Here is a 21,313-nt window from a genome sequence, read left to right on the forward strand (position 1 = left end):
AGTTTTTAAGTTATTAAAAATAAATATGTATGTACCTACTTCCAATAAATTTTTTTTAAATAATTATTTTAAAACTATTTCAAACATGTTATATTGAGTGCTTCAAAAATTTTGCTTTGTTCTTTTTTCATATTTTATTACCAGGTAAACAAGATCAATCTATTTATAAAATGTCCCTGCATGTGTATGTATTACCTATCTTAATTCTAAACGGAAAGAATATTACATAAAGAATAAAAATTTTAAAATATCTGTTATTTTACAGTCGGAATTTTTGAGTCATTTGGTAAAATACCATTTATTTCAAAAATAAAAAAATATTCAAATCCGGTCATAAAAGTATATGATTGTTTTTTCCAAACATTTTCAATATTTTTTTTCTTAGGTAATTGATATAAATGACAGTAAGTTTTTAATATTGTTTCAAATAAAAATAGAGGTAAAATTTTGAAGTTTATATAAAATTTGTATTTAACAAATAATATTTGATTGTACTTTAGATATTATTTTCTAATACCCTCTTCAAATTTTTTCTTTACTATGTATTTATATCAATATTTAAGAATTATCTTTCATTAATTATATTTTCAACTTGACACCACAGTTACTGAAATGCTTTCAGTAACATATAAAACGTTGAAGGCGAAGGATGTGCTTGTTGTTTTTCCGCTTTTTTTTAAATTTTAAAATAATTATCAATGAAAATATTAATATATTTTTTTGATTTTTCAAATATATTTTCTAAAATTTACCTGCTTTATAATAAGTGTGAATTTATTTTAATATTTCTTCTCAAAAAATAGCCACTTCGATTTAAAAAAACCCATATAAAATAAGGTCGTGCTTTCAAGATTTTCTTTTAGCATTGGGACTTGTTATAAAGACATTAACAGAAATATTATTTGGTGTAGGTTTCATCGCAGCTTTATAGTAGGTCTGAGAAATTTGGAAAATTTGTATAAATTTTTCATACCTAAAAATTTTACGCTGGTAGTCTGATTATTTTTTTTTCGAATATACGTAGTTAAATTATTATTAGCGAAGTACTGTTTATCAGTTATATGCACCTGTATATATTTTCACATTATAACACAAAAAATTTTATACTCCTCAAAAAAGTTAAAAAAATGGTAATGGCGGAGAATGGAGAGATTATCAATGTTAAAATGTTTCAGAAAGAGAGAAAGTAACATTGTTCCGCAGCAAAGCATTTGCTTCTTTACTTTAAGCCTAATACTTGTACGATACGGAATGTTGTTTCCATTAATTTTTTTTTAAATTATTGTCTTCTTCATCTTGATTTTCAATTTTATTATAATAATGTATAAATAAATATCCGTTTATAATTGAATCATTTGAATTCAGCATGAATCAAATTTATTTATAAATATAACTATCATAGCAGATATATTTCTTTCTCCAAATTTTAACCAAATTATAAACATTCGTTAAAAAGTTTCGAAACAACGTTTTTGAAAGTTTTTACGAATAAAATAAGTTAGTTTCCTCTTTTGGTTCTTTCATTGTTATTTTCATAAGTATTAACAATAAACAAATACATATTGCAGTTTTGTCATTATAAAATAATTTTGGCGAGCTTTACTAATATTATTAACTAAATTAAAATAAATTTTTTGTCATTAAGAGACATTCAACTTATCGTTAAAAATGGAAACTCTTTCTGTAATAAATAAAACTTAAATTAAATATACTTAACTAAAAAGTTTTCTACATTATTAGTGAAGTGCAAATACGTAATTAAAAAATGTAACGTATTTGTATTTTCAGTTAAATGCATGAAAAAGTATACAAAATAAATTTCAACAATTTTCAACATTAATATTCACCTTGAACAGAACAGCTTAACGAAATATTTTTTCCTTCAACTCCGTATACAGTAATTTGATTCGGTACAATGACAGGTACACAAGCAAAATCATCCAAATCAATTTTATCCCATGACTTATTAAATAATCGATGTGGAGCGTCACAAGTTGGTGGGACACTGTATGGTATTTTTTCTCGCATCATCCAAAATCGCAAAGGTCTTAATATACATGAACAATTCCATAAATTTTGAGCTAATTCAAGACCATGTAAATTTTGTAACCTTGTAAAGCTTCCCGGTATTACTTGAACTAATTTATTTCCATCTAATTTTAACCACTCCAAAGTATGCTCAATTCCTTCAAAGGCTCTTGGTTCAATTATTGATATATTACAATAGGACAATTCAATTCTCGTCAACTTTGGTATTCGAGAAAAAGCATCATTGATTATTTTGCTAATTGGATTTCCACTTAAGCGAATTTCTCTCAATTCTGGTATAAAATTAAATGTATGAGATGGTATAAGCGACAAACGATTATAACTTAAATCTAGCTCAACCAAATTATTTAATTCTCGAAATGCATACCGTTCAATAAATTTTAGTCGGCATTTGGATATTATTAATTTTTGTAAATTTAATAATTCTAAATTTGCAAATATATCGTTTCTTATGTGAATAATTAAATTTCCACTTAAATCAAGAATTTGTGTACCTGAATCTATACTATTTGGTATACTAGATACATTTGCGTTGACACACATAACTGATTCCTTACCATATTTCCATTTACATTCACATAGTTGTGGGCATAAGCATGAAACTATTACAATATTGTTTAAAAATACTAAAATACTGAGAAAAATGTATAGACCAACATTGTTTTTGCACTTAGTTATTTGATGATCTCTTTGGAATCTCTCATTATTGAGTTGATTGAAAAGTTTGATTTGACAACAAAAACTTTTAATACAAAAATCCATTATCCCTGAATTGGACAATATGGTAAATGAATCCTGTAAATGTTTTATATTAAAACTCAACGAATATGCGTATTCCAACAAATTCAAACATCCTTCAAATAGTGTAATTCTTCGTATCATATTATTTCTTGATAAATCAAAATTTTAACAAACTTTTAGCTCTAATTAAGCAATTATATTCAATAGACTATTTATAATTCCAAGTATTTTTTAACTTTCAAAAATCATCTTGTTCTTTTTTAACATATCTCAATAAAAATGTTAGTATTAGTTATTTGTAAAATACTACAGACAAAATTCATAATAATGTAAATCTTTTCACTCGTCGATGTTTGAAATATCATGTTGGAGATTTAGAAACAATTGTAATGATGTATTTTTCCATGAATAGTTAATATAATTGTAAATCTGAAAAATATTTAAAATTTACAGTACAAAAATACTTAAATTTTTTAGTAAAGTTAAGAAAATAAGTGAGCAAAATATATACATATTTATATAATCTATCTAAAATAATTTTTTATTATTTTTTGTTCTTAATAATTCCTGATCAAAGAAAAAACTGAGAAAAAAATTTTAAATCATAATGACAACATTTGTAAAAGTTAACTTTAGTTCCACGTGTCCCTGCTTTGTTTGAGTCAAATGTGTTTTTAACTACTGCGATGCTCTAACTATCGTTATCATATCTATTAAAAAGTTGAAATAGGTTTCATGGTTCAGGAAATACATAACCCTTCATTTTGTCAAATATGATTAATTTAATGAATTGCAATGAATTACGAGTTTCAAGTAAGTCGTAATTCAATGCAAGTCTTAACATCTTTTACACATTTAAATATTTTTGTTTAAAAATAGTCATATTAAATATTATGAACATATTATGAACAGAGTAGATTTGGTTCGAGGTTCGTAAAATAGTAATTTTCTATTAATAATTTAAGTTTAGAACTTGCCTTTACATAGCTTGAAAATAATATTTTCCTTATTAAAATAAATAAACAAAGTTCGTTTTAAGTAGAATAAGGAAATCTCTCATATGACTAAAAATTTTTTTAAATATAATCTTAGTGGAATTTATAACAATTTAGAACTAAAATGTAGTTACGTGTTTGAAATTCTGCGCCGAAAGCAAGTACCAATTCGGAGTTGGGAGTGAATATAGTGAATACACTTGAATAACAGTTTTTCGTCAGAAACATAGAATTACGAAAACATATAAAGTTAAACATTAATGGTATTAGGGATTGCAATAATTCCAAAAATCAACTTCTTTAATTTAATTTCGAGCGGGTTTATTATTATTATCCATTATTGGGGACGAATTTTTTTTGTGTGCAGTGGAGTACAAATTAGGGTTTTAAATTTGTGTTAGTATTAAAAACATGTTTTTATAAATATTTGGCCATTTAGTTCTTAGAACATACTACACAATAAGACTGTTCTCTATACTACATAATAAGGTTGTTCTATACACTGGCCTTTGAAGAACAAAAATGTACCTTTAAATTAAGAAAAGAAATAACGAATATAAAGCTTTATTTAGACCATAAATTATGCAAATAGACACTTTTTTAAACATTTCAGAAATTAATAAATTATCATATTTTAAAAATTATATAAGGCCGTTCGACTGTGGTGGAAAATAGTCGTAACCCAATCGGCAACCAGGTAATCACATTTTGCCCGAAACCGTAATACTTTTATTCTATATTATTTAAGATATACTCATTTTGAAACTGCAGCTGTTAAGAAAGATACCAAATTTTTCCTTCATATAAATGAATATTTATAGCTTCAGAACCTGTGACATAAAGTGACCATCGGGGACCAATTTAATAGGCGACTGATTGCTCTTTATTTTTGGTCTACAATCAAATTGATATGAGCCGTAGGTTTTCGACATAAAGCTCATTAAAATCAAAATTTTTTTTCTTGAAATTTATTTTACAAAACTCTAAATTTCTCGAAAAATTGTGTTATAATAAGAGCTAAAAGTTAACCCATATTAGAAATGCAAGTTTCATACATTTTGCATGTTTTATAAATGCCAAATTAAATACATTTAAATTTCACCGTAGCACTGGTAAAGTCGTTTAAAATGGGTGCAGATTTCAGCATATCACTTAAAATTGTTTTGGGTACATCATCAATCAAAAGTGTATAAACTTTCTTCGTACGAAAAATAACCCAATATGGGCCTTTATGCGGCAAGCATAGTTTACTCCTATTTAATTTTTCCACAAAGACATGAGAGCAGGCAAGAAGTTTCTTAGGAACAAAAATGTTTTTTTGTCCATGAAATCTATCCCTTTCCAGCCTAACTTTTTCATTTGCGATTCTTGTTTCATTAGCCAAAGCGTTCAAAATTGTTAAACTAGCAAAAGTTCCAATGACCAAGTTGCCGATAACTAAGTAATTGTGACGGTAAAATATTTTAATTTTTCACACCATTGTGTCTTCAGCTAACAAAATTTGATGGTCAGCTAAATGTGCCATCTCTTTGTTGGCGTGTTGGGAAAGACGAATTTTATGGAGTGCAGCCCTTTTCCTTATTTCGTCTGTAATGAAAAGAATTTTGAGATCCCTGTGAATATCAGTTTTACGAACGTACCAGGAGGGCGCCTACAATATTGCATAATACTCTATTTTGAGATATTTGAATAGTTTGAATATGAAGTTGCTTTGCAAAACCTCATATCTGAATACCGTAAGCCCAGACTGGCTTTAATATTTGATTGTAGATCAAAATTTTGTTTTACGTGGAGAGCGAAGATTTACGGCCAATTAGCCAATTTAGTCCTGCATCTTCAGTTCTAGTTCAGCCCTCTTTTTCTTGACATTCTCCTTCCATCTCAAATTCGCATGTAGCGTCATTTCTAGGTATTTGGTCGAATTTTCATGTGTAAATAACGTAAACTTCTTGAAACCCGGAAAGGTGTTTCTATTTTTTTGTTAGTAAAGTTAACGTGTGAAGATTTGTATTCATTCAATTTGATTTTCCAACTTTTACACCACTGAGAAATCCTATCGTTGGCCCTTTGTAGTTTATAAGCAGCCTCATTTACGTTTTTTGCAACTGCTAGAATTGCTGTGTCGTCCGCAAAAGTTGCCTTCGTTATATTAACCATCTCCAGCATATCACGAGTAAACAGCAGATACAAAACTACTCCTAATATACCGCCTTGAGACACACCTGTTTGTATGTTTTTCAACTCAGATCTATCATTTCCTTGCTTGATGTAAAATACATATGCCATGTAAGATTCTATTATTTCAACGAAGTTTTTTGGTAGAACCCCATCCAGTTTGTAAACAAGACGTTCATGCCATACTTTAACGAATGCTTGCGTCACATCAAGAAACACTGAGGAACAAATGCATTTTTCTTCTAGAGTTTTTTCTATAATTCGATGAACTTGTTCTATCGTTGAGTGTTGCCTTCTGACTGACACGCTGGAATTATACTGCCATTTTCAATCACAGGTTGCAATCTTCTTAGGAATAGTTCTTCAAATAACTTCGAAATAACTGGAAGTAACGAAATTGGTCTGTATGATGTCGTTTCGATAAGCTGCTTTCTCAATTTTGGTATCATAATTACCTCAGCTACTTTCCAAGTTGCCGGAAAATGCCTTAGCTTGACTATAGCATTGATTATTTCAATTAGGAATGATATCGCCTCTTTAGGTAATTGCTTTAATATTTCGGCGGTGATTGAATCAAATCCTGGGCTTTTTTTCGCCCGTAGAGCTTTTATTTCTTTTGATATTTCTTTTTTGTTGAAGAATGCTATATTATGCCTATCTGGAACATGAGTTGATCTTAAGCTAAACTTGATATCAGATGCGATGTTGTTTGGTTCAAATGTATCATACAGATGATTAGCAAATGTTTCTGCCTTTTCCTTGTCGCTATACGCCCAAGCTCCATCCCTTTTCCTGATTGGCGCCGACTGCTCCGTTGGTCTTTTCAATTTGCTTGTTGCTTTCTACAGCGAGTACTTTATTTCTTTCATAGTAGTTAGAAATATTTCAGGACAGACTCTTCTTTCATATCTTTCATCAATCTTCTTAAGTTTTGTGATATATTATTTAATATATTCTTATTTGCTAGATCTCTCGTTTGCTGCAATCTTCTTGTGGCCCTACGTTTTTGGTTTACCATATCTATTATATGTCTGGGATACTTGTAACCAGATTTTCGTTCTGTGGTGGACTTTGTGCTTTCCCATGCTGCATTTTGTTTATCTTCCTAAATTTTTCTGCGGCTGCTTCCAAATCGTCTTCTGCATCAAGTACTGCATTTGGGTGTATTCTTGCTTCTATGTTTAACTTAAAACTTACACATTCTGTAGTTGGGTTAGTGAGAGAAGATTTTTTTTCTTTTTTCAACACCTTCTCTCTCACCCAGAAGATTACCGCAAATTCAAATCATAGCTGGATTCAAAATCATAGCTGTCCTTCAACAGAGGAGAAATTTTCTATCACTCGTTTTGTTGTAAAGAACTGTGGGCCAGTAGGTCGGCTTACCTGTGGAGTGAAATACACACGTAGTTTCTCTTATGACTTGTCTAAGCTCTCTTCCTCCTGTCAATGTCATCTTGGAACCTTAGACGCTGTGCTTTGCATTGAAATCGCCCCCAAGAATAAATCCGTAATTAATTTATGGAATACTTAGGCGGGCAATACATTGCTCCTATCTGAAAGTTTTGATTTGTCGCTATTGCCTTAATTACACTCAGTTTTATCTCCTTATTTTCAACCTTGCAAATTTCGAATTGCTGGATTTTTTCCTTAATGATAAATGACTACCGCATTGTGATGGATTTTCGGGGTGCATTACCGAATATATTTAGTAACCGTTGATGTTAATTTCTTTGCAATACTTGTGGCATTCTGACGCAAGACATTTATCTATATTTTTTAAATTTAACATAGTTTCTAGTTCTAATTTTTAATTGAGAATGCTGTTGGCGGTACAAGTTAGGATGCTTATATTGTCGCACATTCTTGATTCTACTATGCAGTGCAAGTTGATACCTCTTGCTATCTCTTTTTTTAAGGTTGTCTAGTCTTAGTCTAAAATTTCTAAGAAACTTAGTATTTTATCCAATGTCTGCCAACCATTGTCATCTCCATCCATTGCATCTGTTAACTGCTTGTTAATGTGTTGAAGGCATATAAATTCCCTTTTGACTTTCAGTGTTTTTTTTATCTTTGGTCTGCTTGCTTACCCTCGGAGTTGCTTTGGTATCAATCGGGGGCTGGCCCACGTTTTATGCAGTGATAGGAGTATGTCACACCACTTATTACTTTTGCTGATGTGAATGCCTTTGGCTGACTTTTCTGTTGAAAATTCCAAGAATGGAACTAAATTAATTTGCACCAAATATAGGGCACAGCATTAACTTAATCGAAATTTCTTCATACAACTGCACAACAGATGGATGACGTAATAAAAGGAACGAGTTAAAGACAGAAAAATTAAAAAATTTTTCTCCTCGAACTGGAGTCGAACCAGTGATCTACCGCTTTTTAGGCGGACGTTCTACCAACTGAGCGACAGAGGTATATAGAAATTGCTGACGAAATGTTTTTCACATTGTTTTATACTGTAATTCACATGATTACTAAGTATTTGTTTACATTGAATTGAATCTACTATTTGAAACAAACAATCCCAAGAACATATTATATATAAATAGGTATTGTGCCGATTACACTAATATATTATAATTTTTTAATAAAACGTGTAGTTGTTAAATTAATAAGTAAAATGCTTATTACACCAATAATATTAACTTAATGGAAATTTCTTCATACAATTGCAGAACAGGATGGATGACGTAATCAAAGGAACGAGTTAAAGGTAGAAAAACTAAAAAAATTTTCTCCTCGAACCGAACTCGAACCAGTGACCTACCGCTTTCTAGGCGGTCGCTCTACCAACTAAGCGACAGAGGTATATAGAAATTGCCGACGAAATGTTCTTCACATTGCTTTATACTGTAATCCACATGATTACTAAGTATTTGTTTACATTGAGTTGCTACATGCAATTTACTATTTGAAACACGCAATCACATGAACATATATGTTATATTTATAGGTATTGTGCCTATTACACTAATTATATTATAATGAATTTTACTAATACAACATTGTAGTTGTGAAATTAATAAGTAATGTGCTTATTACACTAATAATTTAACTTGAGTGAAATTTCTTCATGCAACTGCAGAACAGATGGATGACGTAATCAAAAGGCAGAAGTAAATAATTAATAAAAAATAAACGAAGTAAATAAACAAAGTAAAGGCAGAAAAATAATTAAAAAATTTTTCTCCTCGAACTATGCAAGTAATTTTCAAATATTCATAATATTCGATACTAAACACTAAGAAAAATTATCACTAAATATTAATAAACTGAAATATTTAATATAAATAAAACTACGGTAGGGTAGTTACCTACTTAGCTAACTCTATGACTATATGAAACTACGGCCTGATATCATGCACTAGCCCTATACTCCTCCTAGGAGTGAAGAAGGAAAAAAAAAATATTATTAGTGTAATTAGCACATTACTTATTAATTTAACAACTACATGTTGTATTAGTAGTATAAACATATAATAGGGCACAATCTTGGACAAATTGAAAATACATTATTACGAAAACAACAATGAAATTTTAAAGAAGCAATCCAAACGCTCATGTTTTTCAACATCCGCTAAAATTAAATCGTAAGATCGTAATTACGCTGAAAACCAAAATGCAGAGTAAGAGCCTTAAAACCAGAAGTCAAGATCGGTGCGCTGTTCGTCGCTACAAGATTCATATTATTAGTTTGGATATTCGTGGGGAAAAGTTTCTTTGTAACAATATACACCTCAGTTCCACCGTGTATCAATCAAAAAAATTTTCCAGTCTGATACACAAATATTAGATCAGAGGAGTCAGAGGAATCTGCAATCAGAAACATTGTTTCTGGGGTTTAGAAGCCTCGAGAGCTGTACATGAGCAAGAGGTTTATTCAACCAAATTTTTCTGAGTAACGGATTATTAAATAGGCTATTACTTAAAGCTTTTCCCAGAATCTTTCACCAAAATCTTTCACCAGAATCATTCTACCAAAAAAACTTTAAGCATATTACTTATATCTTGGTGGTTGAAGTACAACATCATCAACCCGAGCTCCAAAGTCTCAAGGGGAAAGCAGAAACCAAGGAATCATATTTTGTGCCCGAAACCGTAATACCTTTAGCCCGAAATCGTGCGTCTTCTGAATAAACCGAAGGACGGACCTGTTACCACGGAACGGTAAAATCTTAACTGTTAAATTATATTAATATCAAGGAAAAGAAAATTATTGAAAAGAATAAATTGATTTGCAAATTACTGAAGAATTGTAAATACTCAGGCATAGAAAAAGAAAGGAGAAAAAAAATTTGTATGTATAAAATAGTTTCAACAAATCCAAAATATTGAATAAATTTGAATACCAACAAAAAATAAAAAAAATACATCAAATTCAAAATAAATCGCTTATTATTAAAAGAAAATCTGAACTATTATAATAATTAATATAATTAAATATTAATTGTATTAATATTTAATTAATTAATCTCCCTTTTAATTTTGAATATAGTTATTATTTAATTTTTAAATAATTATAAAATAAATATGTATACATAATAACATATGCCTCATAACATAAAATGAAGATCCCCAATTCTTCTTACTGTACTTTTTTAATACTTTTCCAAAAAAATTTTGAAAAAGGGTACTCATTAGTTTCACTCTGTCTCGTATGCATAGAAAACTTCTACACTTTTAAGATAGAAATCTGAAGTTATATGTACATAAATCTTTACTAGAAACTTATTTTCGCAGAAAAAACTTTTACCTATCTCGGCATATCACATTTGAACTTTAAAAGAAAAAACTGATCATTAAAATTTACCGTTTTTTTTTAATTTTTTTCTAAACTTCAGGGTGTAGGAGTCTGAAATTTTAGCAGCTCTTAAGACACTGCAAAACAATTACTTTCAGGAGTAGAAATTTTTTTCTAATTCCGACCCCTCTCAAGTTTTGACACCTGACAGTTCATTCCGAATTTTTGACACCTTACATTTTTGCAGAAATTCAAAAAATATAATTATTTTTGTTAACTCCCCCAAATAACCCTTAAGTTCAAGCATTATGTTAAAGCCTCTTCTTTATGTTTTTATTCTAATTTTATGTGTTTGAAATAATATTCATGTACCAAAACCTTGACATTACAAAAAATCGAAGCCTGGACCATAAACTTCTGCAATGTACAAGACGTGTGTATTCTTTTTGTACCCAAAGTTTTTTTTTCAGAAAAAAGACTATTCATTTCTTTAAAAACGCTCCATTTATCTTAAAGTTAAACTCCGCACTACCCAGCAGCTTGAGGAACAAGTGGAAAACTTTACAAATGCAATTCAACAGGCCACGTGGAATAGTACGGAAGAATTACGACCTAAAACAACAGGTGTCAACTATTATAGGGAAATTAAAAACTCGGTCAATGAAAAAGAAGTGCATGTAAGAGATGGCAACAAACAAGAGACCCCGTCGATAAAAATCTTCTGAATCGAATTTACACTAATATTACACTAATATATTATGATTTTCTAATATAACATGTAGTTGTTAAATTAATGAGTAATATGCCTATTACACCAATAAGAAAAAGACTATTCATTTCTTTAATAGACATATAAATTTTGTACGGGAAGACTATATCGCTGAGCTGCAAAATAATTTTATTTGTTGTTTAAAATTTAATTCTAATTTAAATTTAGTGAATAATTATCTTTATTATTTGTATTATTACATTAAATAAGGATTTATAATATATATTAATTAAATTTTGTCTTTTGTTCATAATATTTAGTATAAAATAAAGCTGAATTTCAATAGTACTATAGTTTATTTAAAAAGAAAAAAATGACTGAATAAATTAGTAAGATTTGGTATACTTTTTAAACTTTCTATTGTAATCATATTTAAATAAAATATAATAATTTATTTGATACAATATCTATTTATAGTGTGTCATATAAATGTCCCGAAGGTGTTGCGTCGAAGGATGTAGAAGCAATAGTCCACGAGAAAAGTAGAACGTAAATGCTATATTTACATTAGTTTGCCAAAGAACGAGATCATCAGGGATAAATGTATACAAGCATTAGGAAAAAGGTATTCGACACCAACGAAGTATTTTTAATTTGTAAGAACTTTAAATTTTTATTCTGTTGCCTGTGGCAAATATAATTTCATCAATTACCTACTAATGTTAAGATTTTCAGTCCACATATAAATTTCCTACTATATTGCTGAGCAATAAAATAATTTATTTGCGTTTAAAATTTAAATTAAAATTTAGTGAATCATTATATTAAATTTTTGAGTTATTAAATAGAAGGAAGAGTTATAATTTATATAAATCAATTTTTTCTTTTGTTATTTTTTTTAAAATCTGCAAAGGTTAATTTTAAAAAAAAGTAATACTGAAATTTATTTAAAAAGAAAAAATTTACTTTATAAATTAGTAAGATTTGGTGTAGTTTTTCAAATTTTATTGTATTTAAAAAAATATAATAATATATTTGATTAACTTCATATAAATAGAAAAGCCCCGAAAATGTTGCGTCGACAGATGTAGAAGCAATAATCTACGAGAAAAGGAGAACGTAAATGCTATAGGGGGTTTTCGTTTATGCATGCTGCGCTGGTAGTTCTACATTAGAACTAAAATTTCTAAGTCGCAGCGTTAAACAGTATGCCAAAACTTTAGCCAAGTTTTTTTTGTTTACGCAGTCTACAAATTCTGAAACTTCCAAATAATCAGTGGTTCGAAAATAACAGAAATGGCATTGTTTATGAAATTGTATCACAACACTTTTCGCCTCCCAATTCACTGCAAAATAAGGAAATTCCAACAAGATTTGAAGACTTACAGAAAACTTAGTTTGATAACCCTGCACTACCTGAATCTGCTAAAATTTTTGTTGAATTCTAAATTTAAAAAAAAATTTATGAAGCAGCGACAAAATTTATACTAAATGTCTGCGCTACATTTCTAACATTTCTTTATTGCAGATTTAATTTGCAAACGCACTTTATTGTACCCAGTAATTTCCGGACGATCTATATTTTCAGGGTATATAGCGTGAATTTTGTAGCAAACGTGCTACAAACTGGAACTATTCTAGAACTGAATAAACGAAAACCCCCATACCTACATTTACTCTGATAAAGAACATCTGGAATAAATGGGTGCAAGCATTAGAAAAAAGGAGTTTGGCACCAACGAAGTATTTTAATTTGTAGGAACTTTCAATATTATTTTGTTGCCTGTGCCAAATAAATTTAATCAGTTATGCATTAATGTTAAGATTTTAACAATTTAAATAAGTAATGTAAAAAGATAATCTTGGGTAATTTAGGTGAATACATACATAGGTATATTTAGGTATATGATAAAATTTATAAGTTTTCTCATCAAATATTACTAGTTTTAAGAAAAATGGGATAAAAATTTTATTTTTTATGTAAATATGTTATGAAGTTAATAAAATGAGTGAATTTAAATTTTTTTTTAAAAACAATTGTATTATGTACTTCCTATTTTTGTTTTACCTGAAAAATGTTTTGTTAACTGTAATTTATTATTCTGGTTTGTAAGAACATGAAATTTAATTTTGTTATTATTTAAATGAAATAAAATAATTTCTGTATATACTTAGTATTTAATCGTTTTTATACCCTGCACTTCGTGAAGGGTATATTAACTTTGGTATGGAGTTTGTAACTACTTGAAGGAGTCAACTGCGGTATGGATATACTATATACAGGGTGTCCGGGACTCAATGGTATTCCCGAAGCAGGGTGATAGAATACATGCAGACGAACAAAAAACACCTAGTGACATTTTCCTTTTTGGGCCCTTGTTCTCGAGTTATGGGGCCTCAAAGTTGGAACATCCAAAAACCGGCTTATTTTCACATTTTTATTTATAACTCGGGAAATGTGACAGGTAAATCCAATCTTGTACACTCGTTTTAAAGCTAATGAAATACTCATTCTAACGGTTTACCAGCGGTTGCAAATACTTTTTTAGTTTCAGAGATATTTAAGTGCAAAGTCAAAATTTGTTAAAATTTTTTTTTTTAAATTTTCGTTTAACCGTCATTTACTCATAATTCCTCGTTATCAACCTATCAGTTTTTTTACAGGAAGACGAGCCCTATATTCTGACCTTCATTTTGATATGACATAATGTGGGAAAAATTTTAGAAATAACATGTCTATCAGGCGAAAACTGAGGCCAAAACCTTAGAAAATTAACTAAAACAACGTATTTTTCAAACAAAAACAAATTTTTTTAATCTTTATTGCGCAGTATAATGCATTATTAACATGCACTTTTTCTTTTCCAAAACGAAAGACATTTGCATTACCTTTTTTTCTCCACAAAATATTTTCAAAAGTTTCAGGAATATCGTGTCTACGAGGATCAAATTTATAAAAAAACAACAAAAACGAGATTTTTCGCGATAAATTAGTTATGATTCAAGAAATGTTCACCCTTTAACTTTCTTTGTGTTTTATTATTATTCGAAAAATGTAATTAGTGATCTTCACCTGTAGGTAATATAGAAAATTTTAATTTTCTTATTACTTGCAAGAGTATTTTTTATTAGGAAAGCAAAATTAAAGTGATTAAAGCAAAAGTAATCAAAATTAACTAAAATGCTATTTATACAAATTTTTCTATTTCATATCCTTAATAATAGTTTAAATAATATGAATCAAAATTAAAAGTACTTTTTTTAGGTGAAGTTCATTAGTGTTTTAAATCTTGATGCAACAGAAATTTTGCAATATTTTTGATACTTAAGTTGATTTAAATAAAAGCGGAAAGTGGTTGGAGCAATAGGGTCCAATGTAGTTATGATAAAAAGTATTTAATTTTTTTTCTGATTAAGAATACTAAAATACTTACTAACTGTACTTTCATGTGAATAAGAATATTAAAAGTACCAATTAAAAGTATTAGTAAAAGTATTATTATAAGGATATATGGATATAAAAAAAAGAAGTTTACTTACAAAAAAACGTTCTTGCAAGTAATAAGAAAATTAAAATTTTCTATATTACCTACAGGTGAAGATCACTAATTACATTTTTCGAATAATAAAAAGATTGGATTTACCTGTCACATTTCCCGAGTTATAAATAAAAATGTGAAAATAAGCCGGTTTTTGGATGTTCCAACTTTGAGGCCCCATAACTCGAGAACAAGGGCCCAAAAAGGAAAATGTCGCTAGGTGTTTTTTGTTCGTCTGCATGTATTCTATCACCCTGCTTCGGGAATACCATTGAGTCTCGGACACCCTGTATATATTCTTGCTCAGCGTAAAATTCTGCGTCGATTTAGACATGTCCGTCTGTCCGTCCGTCCGTCCGATCGCACGATAACTCAAAAACGAGTAATGCAATCGACACCAAACTTTGACAAGTTTTTTCTTTTGTGCCAAGGACGAACACTATTGTTATTGCACTAATTCGGACAACGGGTTCGGGTAGCTGCCATACAACTCAAAGAGTTTATTTTAAATATTTCAAAAACTAATAAAGCTATAAATATAAAATTTTGTATACATGCTCTGAAATTAAAATGGGATAGCTGCACCGGTTCGGGTGGCTGCCATACAACTCCAACAGCAAATTTTTTATATTCGGAAAAATAATAAAGTCAGATTCATGAAACTTGGCAGTCATGTGTCCAATTGCAGGTCAAATATATTTCTGAAGTTTTAGATAAATTGCTTGACAGGTTCGGGTACCTGCCATACAACTCCAGAACCTAATTTTAAATATTTGGCAAAATAATGAAGTCAGATTCATGAAACTTGACAGTTGTGTGTCGAGTCAGATATATTTCTGAAGTTTTGGTGGAATTGCTTGACAGGTTCGAGTAGCTCCCATACAAGTCTAAAAGCTTATTCTTAATATTTGGAAAAATAATAAAGTCAGATTCATGAAACTTGGCATTTGTGTGTCCGATTATAGATCAGATATATTTGTGAAGTTTTGATGGAATTGCTTAACAGGTTCAGGTACGTGCTATACAACTCCAAAATCTAATTTTGAATATTTGGAAAAATTATAAAGTCAGATTCATGAAACTTGGTAGTCGGATGTCTAATTATAGGTCAGACATATCCATGAAGTTTCTATAGACTGATTTCACAGGTTCGAGTAATTGCTATACAATAACGAAAGGTGCAGGGTATTATTCAATCGGTTTATACCGAGTGAAACGTTTTTACTTGTTTATTTTTCAAACATCCCAAATCACTATGAATAATTCTAATTTATTGGGAAATACCTAATATAAGAATATAACAGAGTTGTCACTTGCGTGTTTTGTAATAGTTGGAAACACGGCTGTCGCTTATGTTTTTTTTTATTCTTACCAATTATCCGCTACTAATTGGAATTCGGATTATTTTTGTTTATTAAATAACAAGTAATAAGTCTGCTACCTAACCGGCATATATCATAAGATTATCGTACATCTACAGTACAATATCAAGTTATTATGGCATGAATGCTATTCTGATGCATGATATTTTGATAGAGGTTGCAGTGGAATTAAATACGAACATTGAAAACTATTGAATGATTTATAAAACTTGTTTAAAAAACCACATTAAGTGTAAAAATATTTTTAATGTTTTTGATTAATTTTCCCTGAAAAGAATTATCAATCACTTTCTCATAATATAGGCAAAAAATTGACCGTGGGTAAATACTGGTTATGGGAAATAAATGTCCAGTTTATCAAGGGTCCGACCCATTTTAAAAAATTAAAATAGGTAAAAATGACGCTTCCTGTAGTTTTGTATTAAATAAAAAATAAACTTTTGTTGTATTTCCTAAAAATAAGAATCAAAATAAGAAAAACAAAAAAACACAAATAAAATTTAAATTTATTTTTCCTCTTTATTTTTGAGCAATATACAAAATTGTGAGGAAATTCAAAATGAACAGAAAAGATAAATTTTAAATTTTTTTTTTAACAAAAGCGCATGTACAAACACAAATTTTATACATATGTATACATATACACATACACGTAAATGAGAAAAACAAAACCAATAAAAACGGTCAAATGTTATTTTAGAAGAACAATATTTATTTCACTTGAATTGACATGTTATATTTTTTTTTTAAAACGGAATGTAAAAATACGCATGGATGTGTGATTAAAAAAATTATATTGACTGATTAACTATGTGGAGTTGTTGTTATTTTGTAGATAAATTGTTTTTCAAAAAAGCTTTTGTCTGTATTTTCATACATTTCCAATGAAGTGGTCCTGAGGGTTAAATAAGATTGTGAGAAAGGAATAAAAAAAAACTAGAAATTATGTCAATCGTCAGTGTTTGTCAAAAGTTTAATTTTTATCTTCTTTTTTTTGTAAAAAGCAATTAAAAAATATGTATGGATGAGTGTAAAATGGATGAATGTAAAATAATAATAAACAATAAACGTGAAATTACTGTCGTTTTTCAATTGATAAATTTATTTTTTTATTTACATAGGTTTTTTTCGTTTCTTTTCAATAGAAAACTGAAATTTCTAATCCGGAATTACTGACCCTAACTTTTATTTATATATTAAGATTCTGTCGCAAGGATAAGAATAAAAAATCTGAGAATAGTGATAAAAAGCGCTTTAAGTGTCAACGATTATGAATTTCGAGTTATGAAGATGGTTATTGTGGTGTCTTATCTTTAGTAGTGTCCGCGACAGCATTTCCGAAAGAGGTTTAAAAACTTAATATGACACTATATATTCAAAGCTTAATAATATTGCGAGGGAAATGCAAGACATAAGAAAATTGGCTAATTTTGTAAATTGCAAATACGATAATTTAAATGAAAAATTAAAGAAAACAGAGGAAGGAAACAGGGGATACTAATATCAATTTATTTACTGATAGATCTACTTAATCTCAGATGGCCTCATTTCTTTCATCATATGGCTTTAATTACCGTCATAATCTGGTTACAAGACCTTCTAATGGTTCTTGTATCGATCACATTTTTTCTAATAAACATCCTTGGTGTTGATGTTGCTGTATTTGAAAATTCGCCGAGTGATTATAACATGCTATTGGTTCTAATTGGAGGTCGGTAATGTTTTAAGCTTTGCTTCAATTTCAAGGGTTAGGGTTGATTTTTCAGCCGTGAAGCAGAGGCTTGATAGTAGTGGTTTTGGGTCAGATTATGAAGGTTTGGGTGGTAATGACATGTGTAATGATTTGGTGTCGCGAGTCGGTAGTATTGATTTTGAGAGCACGATTACTATTGAATTTCGAGTTGATGGCCATAATTTAGTTGCACCTTGGTTGAATTCGTCACTTAAGATACTTATAAATGAGAAACATGGGTTGGGTAAGGGCTAAAGTGGGCTATTGGAAATTTGAGCTTGCCAGATGATTTTATGAGATCTAGTAGATTGGGCAAATATTTAATTAAGAGTAGTAAAAGGAATTACTACAACCATCACATTGATATTTGTGGAGGCGAACAAAAGAAGCTTCAGGCGGTTCTAAACCATTTTACGGCAGAAAAGACGATTTTGGAGTGAACTACTTGGTCAGGAGTGACGGAACCAGCCTGCGTGAACTGATTCAATTGCGTAGGAATTTTGTGCATCTTTTCTTAGGTCAAGCTCCTCGATTTCTCGTTTTATTATTGCGGGACCTCAGGATCATTTAATGTTTTTGGTACACTTAACGGAAATTTTTCCTATTTTGAGTTTTTGCTTGTTAACAATTCTGGTGTTATAGAGATAATAAAAGGTTTAAAGAATAAGCGCTCTGGAGGTTGTAATGGGGTTGCGATTAGAGTTGCTAAGAAATCGTCTTCTTCATTTTCGGAAATTTTATGTTTATTATTCAACACTATTGTTGGGAACTGCGAGTATCCCGGTTATTTGCAGATTCAAAAAGTGGTTTACGGTTGCTACAGCGGCATTGTCATCTCATCGGTTTTTGCAAAAATAATCGACAGACTGATGGTATTGCATGTGGATGATTGTAATTCTGTATTCCCATATCAGTATGACAGTTTCAAAGGGGCGTGGGTACGCAGCACGCAATGATATGTCTTATGGTACGGCAGTTTGGAGTTCCAGTGTCATTCTTGGATTTCGGGTATTACAGAATGGGATCCTAAAGAATATGTTTTGATTACCGCTGCGTCATTGTGCGTTTGATTTGTACTTTATTGAATTAAAGTGTTTGAATAGAATATGTCTTGCCAGTGGATAGTTTACCAATTATACCAATTTAAGCAGATGGTCCACGTCCATAAAATTTTAAATCGGCTTTCGCCGATCCAATATATCTACCATAGATCATTATACACATACTTTCAATACAGGATATAAGAATAATATTATTATTACATAGTCGATTGTAGGCTTCACAACAATTTATATTATAACATTACAAATATCAATAGAGTAACACTGGGAAATATAAAACGTTTAGGTACAGTGTCACGCAAAATCTACTCCCAAACCTTAATGGTTAATAAAACGTTCAATATTGTACCAATCTAATTTTCAATCGAAACCTATGGAATTTAGGGTTAAGAAGTTTAAAGCATTCCAAGATTACCATGACTTTAATAGAATTTTCAATTGACATTTAATGAATACGTCTTACTGTCGCCAATGGCAGAGATCTGTAGAGTTGTACCTGTAACTCTAAAAGATGAGTTTATTATTTTCAATAACGAAATTCAAAAGTTTTTGTGGCGTCAGCAATCGTATCGAAAGATAATTCGATAGTAAAACGGTTGAGCACAAATTTTATTCCAGTTGTCAAAAAACACTTTAATAATTTTGCAATAAAACCCTTCAGTGATTATGAGCTTCATTGTAATCAAAATTCTGCAAAAATATTGCATGTAAAAAGTAAAGGGCTTGAAAATGAAAAATAGTCAAATAAATTAAGAAACGAGAAAATTTGGGCGAATATTCTAGCTTATAACGCTATATTGGACAAAACGATAGGAAATTACTTTTTTTTTAGAAAAATGACTTTAGAGAACACATGGCCTCCACATGTCTCTATCTTGCGTCATTCTTTTTAATTCGGACCATTTCCTGAAGAAGGGCTAGAAGTCGTCCAAATTCGTTTCTGTGGATGATGTGGCTAGCTTTTGCAGACTTAACAACTAAAAAGGCATTTCTATACATGGATGACCTAATTGTTATTGGTTCTTCTGGAAGAGATTTTTAAAATTTGTACAAAATTTAATTAATTTAAAGCTTAACCCCCCAAATTGTATGTTTTCCAGAAAAGAGGTCACATAATTAGGTCACAGCTGTACTTTGGATGATGTTAAAGTAGATCTATCTGAACTGGAGGCAATCAAAAATTAGCCCTTACCAACTAAAGCGGAAAAGTTTCTGTTTTTTGTAACTACTATAGGCTTTTCATAAAATATTTTGCTCGTATGCATATCCATTAAATTAATTAACGCGTAAGAACGAAAAATTCAAATGGAGTATTGATAGTCAAAAACCATTCGAAAGCTTACTAAATAATTCTGTAAATCCTTCATACTGTAATATCCTTACTTTGCAAAGCCATTTACAATAATAACCTTTGCATCCAAAACGGGTTGTGGTGCCATATTAAGCCAGGAACAAAATGGAATTGATTTGTCAGTAACATTAATTACTAAGGGTGAAAGCAATAAAGCTAAAATAAAACGGGAGTTATTAGGAATCTTCGCAATTACAGTAAAACACGGTTAAGTGGAAATCGATCAGCCAAGAAAATTTTGTCCACTAAAGCGTGTTTTCCACTTATACGAATTCGACTTAAAAAATTACCTCCGATGTCAAAGAATGTATTTAAATTCTTCACTTTTTTAGTTTAAATTGTCCATTTCCTGAAGAAGGGCTAGAAGTCGTCCAAATTCGTTTCTGTGGATGATGTGGCTAGCTTTTGCAGACTTAACAACTAAAAAGGCATTTCTATACATGGATGACCTAATTGTTATTGGTTCTTCTGGAAGAGATTTTTAAAATTTGTACAAAATTTAATTAATTTAAAGCTTAACCCCCCAAATTGTATGTTTTCCAGAAAAGAGGTCACATAATTAGGTCACAGCTGTACTTTGGATGATGTTAAAGTAGATCTATCTGAACTGGAGGCAATCAAAAATTAGCCCTTACCAACTAAAGCGGAAAAGTTTCTGTTTTTTGTAACTACTATAGGCTTTTCATAAAATATTTTGCTCGTATGCATATCCATTAAATTAATTAACGCGTAAGAACGAAAAATTCAAATGGAGTATTGATAGTCAAAAACCATTCGAAAGCTTACTAAATAATTCTGTAAATCCTTCATACTGTAATATCCTTACTTT

At 29.9% G+C, this 21,313-nt stretch overlaps 1 protein-coding gene across 3 annotated transcripts in view; it reads right to left on the bottom strand.

Annotated features, from left to right (window-relative positions):
- The window catches only part of LOC129616886 (uncharacterized), a 139,525-nt gene that overhangs the window by 66,982 nt on the left and 51,230 nt on the right, over positions 1–21,313 (bottom strand). For all 3 annotated transcript variants that reach the window (XM_055532391.1, XM_055532390.1, XM_055532389.1), the window contains exon 2: positions 1,848–3,219. In XM_055532391.1, coding sequence (XP_055388366.1) covers positions 1,848–2,931 — 1,084 coding nt within the window. In that variant the 5' untranslated portion in view covers positions 2,932–3,219. The remainder of the gene's footprint in view (positions 1–1,847; positions 3,220–21,313) is intronic.

This window comes from Condylostylus longicornis, unplaced genomic scaffold, assembly GCF_029603195.1.
Source record: "Condylostylus longicornis isolate FDR11 unplaced genomic scaffold, ASM2960319v2 ptg000308l, whole genome shotgun sequence".
NCBI classification, from domain to species: Eukaryota; Metazoa; Arthropoda; class Insecta; order Diptera; family Dolichopodidae; genus Condylostylus; species Condylostylus longicornis.